The 13,217-nt window shown below is 38.3% G+C and overlaps 1 protein-coding gene across 8 annotated transcripts in view; it reads right to left on the bottom strand.

The window, feature by feature from the left end:
- LOC101125154 (ankyrin repeat domain-containing protein 36C) overlaps window positions 1-12,242 on the bottom strand; it is a 156,667-nt gene extending 144,425 nt beyond the window's left edge. For 2 of the 8 annotated variants that reach the window (XM_063695572.1, XM_063695573.1), the window contains exons 1-5: window positions 11,205-11,563; window positions 6,964-7,078; window positions 6,625-6,798; window positions 2,149-2,255; window positions 554-691 (exon numbers count right to left, since the gene is read on the bottom strand). In XM_063695572.1, coding sequence (XP_063551642.1) covers window positions 554-691; window positions 2,149-2,255; window positions 6,625-6,798; window positions 6,964-7,078; window positions 11,205-11,401 — 731 coding nt within the window. In that variant the 5' untranslated portion in view covers window positions 11,402-11,563. Of the gene's footprint in view, window positions 1-553; window positions 692-2,148; window positions 2,256-6,624; window positions 6,799-6,963; window positions 7,079-11,204 lie in introns of all 8 variants that reach the window. The other 6 variants (XM_063695574.1, XM_063695575.1, XM_063695571.1 and 3 more) reach the window with 6 other exon arrangements.
- Window positions 12,243-13,217: the final 975 nt, after the last annotated feature.

The following is a 13,217-nucleotide window of genomic DNA, read 5'->3' as shown; positions in this document are numbered from 1 at the left end:
GAAAGCAGCAACAGAATCAATGAAAACAAAGCAATGATTAGAATGCCCTTTCCCCTTCTCCTTCTGACTTGTAGACACTGATTGTCTTCCTTGGACTTAGGGAATCCCTTAGGTTCTTGAAAAATTCAATGATCAGGCTATAGTAGATGGTCCCCAGTACACAGCACAAGGTTTTTTGATAAACTGGACATTTTGAGACCCAAATAACTAATTAGAAAAATCAAAGATGTGAAACTACTTTATCCTATGCATAGGGGTTATACTAGAAATAAAATGTACAACATTGGAATCCCTAAGGAGAAAAGTCCTAAAAGTATCCAAATCAAGAATCCTGCACCTACTGCTACTTATCTAGCCTTTTGCTTGATTTCTTTTGCTTGATTTCTGGCTGATGAAGTTGCACAACTCTCGAAAACTTAAAAACTTGAAAATTTGTCACTTGAAAACTACTTGAACCAAACTATGAAATCTCACCTGATATATAAGATGCAATTGTTACAATTATTTTAAACTTCAATTTAGTGTTCACTAGCCTTTTTATGTAAAGACTTACACTCTATTCTTAGCCTCACTGGCATAATCTCCTGCAATCTTTTGAAACGCATCTCGAGAAAACACATCAATATTGTGCTGCAGAAGAAGAATGACTATATCTTTTTCTCCAAGAGTAACAGCATGTATGAGGGCTGATCTAAAATAACAGAGAGGTAATTAAAAACTTTAATGACATTTTAAAAGCTAAGTTTATATACTTTATCAACTTAATATGTTGCCTGTCCATGTAGAATTAACCCAATTACATGTACTAAGAAACAAGCATCTTGGGTGCTCAAGGGTTTATCTTTGCAAGTTACCACAAAGGTTAAAAGCAAGGAACAAAAAGGAAGCCTCTTGTCCTAGTGTGGGTGGTGTGACATAAAGTTGCTAACTTAAAGTCCTTTGATGGGCAAGAAACTATGCTCAGGCCACCTATCTACAGTAGGCAAATTTAAGTGAAAAATTATTCATTTCTTCCCTAGTCTGATACTATACATTATAATGCAAAATCAGCTAAAGGGTCAGATAAGAGCTATCTGCAGGCTTAAAACAATAATATTAATAGGAATGCTAATAGTAGTAGCCATAGCTTCAGTTAATGATGCTCATAAGCATGTGCTAGGCATTTAATTAAACACTATATATAAATATATGTATATGGAGGATAATAATATATCCTTCAAGGGTGGTTGTGTATAAGTAACACCATATATATATAAAATATATACATTGTGTATTATATATTATCCATAAAATATATAATATACGTTGTATATTATATATTATCTATAAAATATATAATATATAGTGTATTATATATCTATAAAGTATATATTGTATATATTATATATGATGTTACTTACATGATATTCTTACATACATATGTGTGTATATATAATATATGCACATACTTATATGCTCAGCCATTGTTTCCAAAACATCAGCACCTTGCTCTGTTAGCTGGACATTCTAACATTATATATATATAATGTTACTTACACACAACCACCCTTGAAGGATATAATATTACCCTCCTTTTCACAGAAGAAAACATACTTGGCGATAAGTAATGTTACCAAGGTCACACATCTAGCAAGTGGGAAAGCTAGGGATTAAACCCAGTCCTGTGTGAACCTAAAGCTTGTCTTCATTAAAGTTTTATCCATTTAAAGCTATCTTTTCTCCCCCTCCCCATATCAATCAAAAACAACATCAAAACACAGTAGAAATGAAAAACTAACATGAAACCCCTTTAGCTAATGTAAGATCATACAATCAAAAGCATCACATTATTACATTATAAATAACACCACATCATATTACAAATAACAAACATCTATCAATATACAGAGCTTTCTATATATAGAAGCCTTTTATGTGTATAATGTCTATGTAGAGAGATGAATCCTGCTATACACTGTTCTTTATGTTACTCAGTCCAAATAATTGTTTTTCTACCTAAGTGATGATCTGTGTTGATATTTCTCACTATATCCCAATAATTAAAAGTTAGTCTTCTTATTAATGTAATATTTGTGACTTGAGGGACTGCTACCACACTAAAATGACACTCAGGTTTAAAAACGACACAATAAGAACTAAGGTCTTTACCTTCCAAGATAATCAATTGCGTTTACATTTGCTTTTTTCTTTAATAAAAATTCCACCATTTTCACTTTTCTTCGACTCACAGCAAGTAACAGTGGCTGATATTCACACTGTAAAATAACAGCAACAATTTATAATCACAAAATTACATATTTATCAACTGAACTGAAAACCTTATGTAAGTAAGATCCTGTGAGCTTCAATATACACAATTGAAAGGTCGTAAGAGGTAGTCCCTTTCTTTTCCCTCCTCGGTGCTTTTCTATGTTCTGCTCCTTCCCCTGGAAACAACCTCCTCTGCCTCACCACAAGAACTCTGGTCATCTCCAAAACTCACTTCAAACACTTCCCAGTTCCAAGAATCTGTGCTTCTGTCACAGCATTTAGCATGGCATGTTTCAAGGATTTAATTGTTTCCCACCTGAACCAAGAGCTTCTTGAGGGCAGCAGCTATATTTTTTTCTCTATGTCCTCAAACTCTAAGACACAGTAATAAATGTTTCAGGTATTTTTATTTATGATCTAAATTATTATCTATAGAGCGGTGTTTCTTAAACTATTAATATATTCCAAAGGATATTTACTTTACCAGAATTTGAACATTATACCCCAAAAGAGAGACTCCATGATCACCCATGTTTGAAAAATGTTACAAAACTGTGCATTATGTGTCTAGTATTTGAGAAATCTTTTGAACTTCACCTAATCCCTATTTGTAAATACTTATTTTGGAGAATGTTAACATTTGAGAAATGAGAGTTTCAGGGATACAGTTGTGAGAGCTTACCAGTAAAGGCAGAGGTTTCCTCTGGGTGACACACACTTGCCTCATTGTCTTCTATCGATGGTGTGAGAATCTCAGGTGACAGTGTCAGGAGCTCCTGAGCACCTGAGCACCTGACATTGTCATCTGAGATTCTGACACGATTGACAGTTCATTTGAAGCCTATCTCTTTTTAATTCGGAGAGCCGGGCTCTGAATTAATAGAGATAGGCTTCGAGTGAAATTTCACTGCTTATTATTAAATAGTCCATGGGTTTTCTCTAGTAATATTTTTATCTTAGCTGTCAGAAAGCTCTGTATGAAATGTTTTTCTCAATTACAATCTTAGGACCCTGATGCCAATATTTATGTAATTATAATCTTAGGACCCTGGTACATAACTCCTTTAAAAATTTATTTGTATTCTAGTTTCCAATTAATTCTTACTTTTTTTATTTTAGGTAAAATATAAATCAGAAATAAAAATACAATGGCTTATCAATTAAAGCTCTAATAATGACCTATATGAATTATTTATAGCATAATGAAAGCCACTAAATTATTTGCATCTTTTATTTATTTATTTATTTGGGATGGAGTCTCGCTCTGTTGCCCAGGCTGGAGTGCAGTGGTGCCATCTTGGCTCACTGCAACCTCTGCCTCCCGGATTCAAGCACGAGAAATTCTCCTGCCTCAGCCTCCCGAGTAGCTGGGACTACAGGCGTGTGCCACCACACCCAGCTAATTTTTTGTATTTGTAGTAGAGAGGGGGTTTCACCGTGTTAGCCAGGATAGTCTCAATCTTCTGACCTCGTGATCCACCTGCCTCTGCCTCCCAAAGTGCTAGGATTACAGGCGTGAGCCACTGCGCTCGGCCAATTACTTGCATTTTTAGGAGGCAATGCTGAAGAGAAAAATATAATGTTGTCTGCAATATGCATAACCTATGCAACTATACCATGATTCACCTTAAAAAGCTTCTATGCATTCTAATGGGAAGATGATTATTTATGGTATGTATAAAGATAAATAGTTTATAAAACACCACCATCTAAATTCAAAAGTTCAACCCGATTACCAAAGGATTTATATAAAATATAGACTCTACATTTAAATAAATATAAAATGTCTTGAAAACCTTGAAATATTTACTAAAATATATTATAAAACAGGGCTTGTAAAGTCATCCCTACAGAGGCAAGGGAGATGACCTGAGGAAGTGAAGTACCTAGGTAGGCACAGTAGCAAAATGGAGACCACATGCCTCATAGAAAGGGGCAACCTCTGCACAGCATCCAAAACCTGAGATAGGCTCAAGGGACACCAGATTGGATCTTGAAGAGAAGCCTGGAATCCAGATCTGTGCACGAGTCTCCTAAACCTTCCATGTTGAGGCAATTTGTAGACGCAAACTAAACACATCTATGGGACACATTTGGACTATAGACCTTGTATTTTTATATTTGCTATGGATATGTCTCCAAGCGATTGTATATAAAGCAAGTATTTTCATGTAAAATACTTCCTTTCTTTAGTTTCAGATTTTTTTTCCAAAATAGGCCCAAGAATGCAATAAAAATTGTTACTAAGAGTCATAATACCCACTTTGAGCACTTTTACAACATTCATTCATTCATAATTTATGTTTAATTTTCCCAGATTGTTCACCAAATGGATAATTAGTTCATAGGACTGCTGCAACTAAATTATTAAAATAATATTAACTTATAATTCTAGTTTCTATATTGTAACCTAATTTTTTTATTTTAGGTAAAATATAAATCAGAAATAAAAATACAATGGCTTATCAATTAAAGCTCTAATAATGACCTATATGTATTCTCTGTATTCTTACTAACTTCATGGTTTTCAGTGTTTAAAACTTATCCTGATTATGCCACAGTTCTATGTACTTAACTGACATACTGAGGCAGTCCATAATAGAGCTTCAGCTTTAAAAAAAGGTTTAGAACTTTTTACTATTGTAATTGAGAGAACCCTGCTTTTAATAATGATGTATTGACCTAATCACCAGAATGATTACAAAGAGACTCAGAGTCCTGAAAGAGTCAGTCTCTACTTATTAAAAGAGTCCACAATAGCAAATTTCTAACGACCCTATGAATGGCAGTGAATAAGTGATGGTGGCAAAGAAAAGGTGTTATTCTTATGCTGATAGATACTGCAAATAATAGTCCTTTTCACTTCCCAACCACAGAGGTAGAGACAGGTAAAAGTCAGGCCAATATTATTGGAAAGGAGAAATTTAAAGGAAGCAGCACCTATCTCCAGCTCTTCTAGAGATTTTTTGTGTGTTTGAGATATGGGAATTTATATTACACTTATCTATTCAGTAGTTCTTAACCAGCAGCGTATCAGTGTCCCAAGAAATGTTTTATCGTTGTTGTTGTTGTGTTGTTGTTGCTGTTAGAGGCAGTGTCTTAACCTGTTGCTCTGGCTAGAGGCACCACCATGCCCAGCTTCAAGGAAATATTTTAAAACATACATGTCCAGTAATATTTAATAGTAAATATTAGATTTACTATATTAAAATCTTCAGGGGATATCCTAGACTTAGAGATACGCTTTTAATTTCCCCAGGTTACTGCCATGCACAATTCTAACTGCGAACCAGCACAGTTGATAATCACTTCAGTCTCATCTCTCACCCACGTGGCAAATTCCCTTTATCGTTTGGGATTTGGCCGAAAAGAGGAAAGAGCAAAAGATAGAGCCATTCACTGAAAACTTCATTTACTTTTCCTGGGTAGGGGTAGAGAAGAGACTAGTAAGCTCAGAATCCAACTTGATTTTACTGTTTATAAGCTCCTTATCTCCCACCTGCCCATCAAGACATTCTGGACTTGAGAGTAGAGTTTAGGTGCTTATCTGAGTGGCTGTTTCTGCCAGAATTGAATAATGTCCATTAATTATGTGTTCTTCTCTCTGCTGAACTGCGTGCCGCTTCATCACCGCTATTCACTGCCAACCTGGTTTCCTCAGAGTCTTATCAAAATTGATCCCTAGGCAATTTTACAACTCACAAACTCTTTCCCAAAGTAAGAATAATCATCCCCAAAACTGAAGCGATCCTTGTCTAAACATATAAATTGAAAACAAACAACTAAACACACAAAAACCCTCTCCACAGTATTTTCCCTCATTACCTAATCTCCAAATTAGCTTGTGCATTTCTGATTGCTCTCCTTTTCTTCATTTTTCCCTCTTAAGCCTTTCCACAGAGGAATCACTTTCAAATGAAATCACCTTCACATACAACACTTGTCAACAGCAACAAGATGTACATTTATTGTGAAATTCTTTAATTTTCTTTGAAATTTAAAATAAAGCCTATTTATAAGGGCCAATTTTACTTTCCTGTGTCACTTCACACTGATTAGAAAAAAAGTAATTTAGTGGAAAAACACTTAACTATTACCTTTCCCAAATTCAGTTGTCATGAATTACAAATTTATTGTAATTCATTTGTTTTTATAGTTATTTACCATAAGTGCATGGAAAAAAAGCTGTTCCCTATAATGCTTCTTTAAAAGTTCCAATATTTAAAGTAAAATCTTAGACAGTTAAGGCATTTCAAAATATTTTCATTCAAGGAATGTTTGAGCTTCCAAATATGAAAAATTGACCCTTACATGTGTCAATGTTAAAATAAATGCATTTCAGATAGTTTGAAAATAACATTGGTTGACCTATACCTTGCTGCATTCTTCAATATTTGTACCATATGAAAGAAGTTTTTCTATCATGGATGTATCTTCATTATACACAGCGTAGTGCAGAGCAGTCCTTCCAAAGAAATCCATAATATTTGGATCGGCGCCATTTTGCAGCAGAAGAGTTGCACAAGCCTCCTGCCTCAGTTGTACAGCCTGTCAGTATTAGACCGAGAAACATGCAAATACTGAAAAATCAAAATAAACACTCCGTAGGATTTCCTACTAGTTATATGGTGGTATTCCAATGAGATAAATTCATTTTATCCTATGTACTTCAACCAAATCCATCTCATGCTCAAAGAGTCAGCTACTATATACCTTGATCAGAGGTGTCCTGTCTTCACGGTCACAGAGGTTAAGCTCACATCTTCTGGACACCAGGAGACGTACCATTTCCGGTTGGCCAGTGGCACAGGCCAAATGTAGGGCAGTCCTGTGAGAGTGACAGGACTTTTTAAAACATGTAACTGTAAGCATTAATTAGCATGTCATTTCTCTGTCTTCAAAACAAATATGTAATTTTCTTGTGAAGAAAGTACAACATTTGTTAGTGCTTATTACTCACCACATTAATGAAAGAGCAGGCTATTTAATAGAAAAGCCTTGGCTTTTGGATTCAGTTTAATTGGGGCTTAAAATTTACTGTAAGCTCTGTCACTTAGCTGTTATTTAGCCTTTCTTTGCTTCAATTTCCTTATCAATAAAATATATAAGAGAATAGTAGCTATCCCACAGAACACTGCTGTGATGCTTACATAAGAATCTATGCACAGCATTTAGAACACTTTCTAACACAAATAACAGCTCAATAATTTTTAGATATTACTACTTACAAAGACATTTTAATTAAGTAAAATGATACAATCATATCTACATTGAGGTACCTATTAAAGATTAGATGTATCATTGTATTTCAGTCATTCTCAGATGCTCATTTTCTCACCATTCTCTTATATAAGCTACTATTCTCTTATATATTAACATCTCCTGACATTGGAATACTCTTTACAATTAATTGTTTATTACATTTATAACTGGCAACATTTTAAACATTATCTTATTGATATATAAAGTAATGTGGCATCACCCAATCCGTGATGCCTTACATTAAGTGGGATACAGTACATAGAACAGGCAGTTCTACTCATATAATTGGCACCTAAATAAAGTACTGTGGGAAAAGAAGGCAAAAATAAAAAAACAAATTTTTAAAACAAAGTAATTCTTACTTCAATTTTCAAAAAAAAAATAATCCAAAGAAAACTCAGGATTCAAATGAATAGGTATGGCCCATTTTTTTCAATACTTACAGAATGTTATGTAAATTAGGTATTTGCAATGATTAATAGTAGTATTTGAGAGTGTCGTAAGTTTCTGAAACGGCAGTTAAAGGTTATCTTTCACTATTTTCTAACTTCAGAATTGCTTTTGTTTAAAAAAAAAAAAAAAGGAATAAAAGATCCAACTGGGATTAAGTCCTAATGCTTCCATTTTAAATCTCAGCTTGCTCAGGCTGGGCAGGTAAACATGAAGTTGTTAAGGGTGGAAGAGTCCTGAGAGATGGTGGAATGTGTCTGCTACATAATAGGTATTCAGGTTACGCTTGATGAATAACTGGATTGAAAGAATGCATACATACAGTTGGGAAGTTTATTGTGAAAAAAACTATAAATTAAAGCAGTGCTTTTGGAATAGTGATAATCACTTATATTTGCTCATTTTCATTTTCATGAGGACACTGATAAACTAAAATAATTAATTTAAAATTGTTTCCTTATATATAATAAAACTATAATAAAAACCTATTTATATACTAAAATCTATGCATAACAAAATAATCAAGCACAAATAAAAATATTCCCTCTGCCTCTGAAGAGGCTAAAAGTTCACAGAAGATACCAATAAACAAAAAACTAAAAATAAGGCCAGGCACAGTGGCTCACACCTGTAATCCCAGAACTTTGGGAGGCCGAGGCGCGGGGATCACCTGAGGTCAGGAGTCTGAGACCAGCCTGGCCAACATGGTGAACCCCGTCTTTACTAAAATATACAAAAATTAGCTGGGCATGGAGGCGCACACCTGTAATCCCAGCTACTCAGGAGGCTGAGGTGGGAGAATCACTTGAACCTGAGAGGCAGATTGCAGTGAGCCGAGATCATGCCACTGCACTCCAGGCTGGGCAACAGGGTGAGACTCCATCTCAAAAATAAACAAACAAGCAAAGAAATAAATAATAAAATAAAATAGAAACTGAGAATTATTTTTTCTTTGCAAGATTTATATTTCTTCTTTTTCCAAGGATAATTTCATTAATAAAAAACATTTACTAGAAGTTTTAAACATACTGATCATTTATACATCACAGATAAGAGAAAATATCACAATACACCTGCCAGAAAAGAAGAAATGTTATATTTTGTACACATATTTGGCTTACAAACACCATAGATTGTTTGTGTGTATGTATAATCAAACCAACTTTTTTTCAGAGTACATCTTCACACCTCAACATACATCTGTATCTACTGACATCTGCAAAGGTCCCATATTGTCCCATCCTATGGATGCACTGAAATTTATTGATAAATTTATAAAATTTATAAAATCCATTATAAGGGGTTTTCCAAATACATTGCTATTTTAAGCAGTGCTGAGAAAAACAAATTGCATGTATCTCTATTTCCTAAAGATATTTTAGTATAATGGAATTGATAGGTGAAGGGCACATACATTTTTACAGTGTGATACTTACCAAAACATTGTCTATTTGAAAAGTCATCAGAAATGTAAACTTTCAACAGCAGTATATGTACTGCTACCCTTTACCCTCACAAACTTGTGGATAGAAAACAGTATTTCATTCCTTTTTTAACTTAAATACCTTCTCCTCCCAGGAACACTAAATATTTTTTCCCATGTGCACAGGTTGCTTGAACATCTGAAAAATAAATGCTTTGCTCTATTTTAAATGAGAGTTCTTGTTTATTTGAAGAATTCTCTGTAAAATGAAAATCACTTTTTTATCTAATATGTATATACACATATTGTGTTTTGCTAATTTTTTCTTATAAACTGGATGTTTTTATTTTGCTAAATCGACCTTCAGAATGTGTGCTTGTGATATTTGTAGAAATATAAACATGAATCAATATAAGCAGGCATTTGTGTTTTTTTCTGTTATCTTTCTTATTTTGTGCATTTAAAATTTTTAATCTACATTCCATAACGAACTTATTTCTGTGACATAAAAATCTAGCCAGATTTCTCCAAATAGTTAACAGACACTTCATTTATGAGTAATTCATCTTTTCCTACTAATATGAAATGTCACCATTATCCAATTCTATTAGATTGGTGCAAAGGCAATTGCGGTTTTCGCCATTACTTCTAATTGCGGCAAAAACCGCAATTGCTTTTGCACCAACCTAATAAATTCTTACACATATTGGTGTGTTCCTGGATTTTCTAACCTGTTCCATTCACTGATTTGTTGTTTCAGCTGTTAGTAAATAACTTGTGGAAATTAACAGCACATTTTTATATCTAGAAAGGCAAGTCTTTTTTGACTCCATTTCAAAAGTTTTCTTAATGTCGTCACAATAGTAAAAGACAGCATGAGTAATTCAAAAATGTTAACAGTTTGATAACTTTATTTGGATTATATAAAATTTATAAACACAGAAACAGCTCAGAACTTTAGAAAAATGTGTCTTTCTATTCAAGAACACAGACCGTCTTCCCACTTCAAAGTTTCCCTCTAAGATCCCTCAGTGAAAACCAGATTGACATAGGTGTCCATTGATATCAAATAAATATTGGATTTTTATCCAAAGAATTTTTAGCCAGGAAGTTGATATATTATGGAAATGATTTCTCTCATTATGCACCTTTCCATAATGTATGTAACATTATGCTTTAAAATGTGTACGTTAAAAATAAAACGCTGTACATGCTGAATTTTATTAGTGAAATCACTTTAAAATGATTTATAAAGAAGCAGCATGGTGAGTGATTGGAAACCAGCTGAAGATTTGTTTTTGTTTTGCTGCTCGTGAAAATGGCCTGGGTGCTCGCCCCCGCCAAGGTTTCCACAACCCAGGTGCGGCTGAGCCTGCCAGGAAAGAAAGTCCAGCCCCTTTGGTGACAGGACTCGCCCCCCTCACCTCTGCACCCCTTTCCCCCACCCCATTCACCCCCACACCTCACCCCCACCTCCAGTCCTCTATCCCATTGAACCCTCACCCCATCTCCCCACCCCACACCGTCCACGCCCCTACCCCCCAAGCCTTCATTCCATCCACCTCAGCCCATTCACGCCCCCACCCCATGCACCCCCTACTCCCCACTCCCATCCCCCAACTCACTCCACACCCCGCCACCCCATATACCCCCACTCCCCAGGCCCCGCTCCACTCACTACCACCCCAGCCGGGCACCCCCTAGCCCCCTCCATACCCCGAGCCCCGGACCATCCGCCCCGCAGCCCTCAGCCTGCAAAGGGGTACTTCTCCACATCCACAGGCCTCCTCCCGCAGCCCCGGCTCCCGGCCCCCATTACCTTTCCTTCTTGTCTCTCTTATTGGCGTCATAATACGTGAGCAGAAGGTACTTCAGTTTCTCCAGATTACCATATAAGACAGCTCTGTGGATCCTCTTCAGATGATACGATTTAATGGGGTATTGGGGATATAAGAAGCCATCCGAGCACAAGCGGTCCCTGAGGGTGGGCCACCTCTTTGGCTTGTGGTCTTCCATAATGGTCGGCTGCAAATTGTAGCCTGCAGCCGTATTTCAGCTCGCCTTCCGGGATCGCCGCCTCCGAAGAGCAACAACAGGCAAAGCAGTCTGTGCACGGACCTCCGCACAGACTCTCAGCGCCTCCCGCCTCTCAGCAGAAACGCCCAACAGAAGGGTTAGGACCAGCGAGCACGCGCACCTTAGCCGGCCCTGCCCAACAGGCCCGAGGCAGAGAAACCGCCCTAGCAGCTCTCGCGCGCCCAGTGCAGGCGGCGGTTGCTGCGGAGGTGCCGCGGGCGGGGCTCCCTGGAGCGCGAGGCGCGCCCTGCCCCAGGGCCTGTTTTAACTGTCGCCCGCGCGCTCTTCTCTTCCACAGGCTCCCGACGCTCGGAGCCCCCCGCGCTGGGCCCTCTGCAGCCCAGGGATGGGGTTGAGTGGTGCTTCTCCGCCTGGTGCCACCGCTGGGCCCACAGCCCGACATCGCCACTGCGTCGCCCCCGGGGTCCGCTCTGATGGGTGCGAGGCGGGAGGACGGGATCCGGGGTTGCCACAGCTGCAGCCAGCGCACCACTTGCAGGTGGCACTGCAGCTCGGGCTCCGGCGGGGGCTGGCGGGGCTCCCCTGGGATGGCCTCCTGGGCCCTGAATGCGCCGCCCATCCGGCCGGAGGGTGCGCGCCTCCTGCACCCCCGGCCGAAGCCCATGCCCGGCGCTCCTGCCGCAGACTGCCTGACTTGCCGCGGCCAGGCTGGCCCCGGGGTCCGCGCGGCTGGACGCGCAGGCCTGGTCGGGGATTCCCAATCCTCGGGGACCCCTGCTCCATGTGCTGGTGGCGGCTGCAGCTGCAGCGCCCGTGGGCTGACGTGGCTTCCCGGAGCTGCGGCCGGCCGCGCCCAAAGGCCCACAGGCTGCGCTGCCCTTGCCAGCTGCTTCTGACCCGCGCCCAGAGCGCAGGACCTGGCGCTTGGCACTCTGCAGCCACCGGGATGAGGCTGAGAGCCGGTTTTCGGCCTCGTGGCGCCGCTGGGGCCACAGCCTGATTTCACCACCCCGTCGCCCAAGTCCTATGATGGGCAGGTGTGAGGAGGGGCAATCGGGGCATGCTGCCTGCATGCCACTCCGTGAGGAAGTTGAAATACGTGATCTCTTAAGATTCCTCCCAGTTCTTCACCTCATGAGACAAATATAAATCAAGTAACATTCGTTATTGTGATTAGAAAAGCTGCATTTACATTCGTTAGCCACTAGATGGGGACATGCCATTGTTACATGGCTGAAGGTTTCCCGTATTTATTTTTTATTTGGCCGCTAGAGGGCACGCCTGCACTGCACTTAAAGTTGACTGCTTTTAAGGAAAGACAAAGGAATTCTTGGATTTCTCCATTTTCCTCATCACCTGTGCTTATCAGAGAATTCCAGGGGCAAGCTACCCTTTCCAATTCATCACTAACTTATAAACAAAATTCTAAGGAGTAAGGAATGCTTCTTACTTACTTCCTATAACATATGTAAGAATGAACGCTCAAAATAAAAGTAATTTATTTAAAACTTGTGTTAAGTAATTATAACTGCAAAATTTTTGCTCATGTTTTTCATATGCTGTTCATTTGCAAATTCTTAGAAATCTACATATTCTGTTCATCTCAGCATTATTTATAACAGGGAAAAATTAGACACTAGCCAAAAATCTAAAAACAGGGAACAGTAAGGAAAAAGCAAATGGTTCTTTAAATCATCATCACTAAAAGTGGTTGTGACTTAAAATAATGACATAAAAGATGCTTCTACGTTGTTGAGTAAAACATCAAGATAAATTTAAAATTCTATTTCAAGCT

This window comes from Gorilla gorilla, chromosome 12 (genome assembly GCF_029281585.2).
Source record: "Gorilla gorilla gorilla isolate KB3781 chromosome 12, NHGRI_mGorGor1-v2.1_pri, whole genome shotgun sequence".
Taxonomy (NCBI): domain Eukaryota; kingdom Metazoa; phylum Chordata; class Mammalia; order Primates; family Hominidae; genus Gorilla; species Gorilla gorilla.
This window is presented reverse-complemented; position numbering and strand designations above follow the sequence as displayed.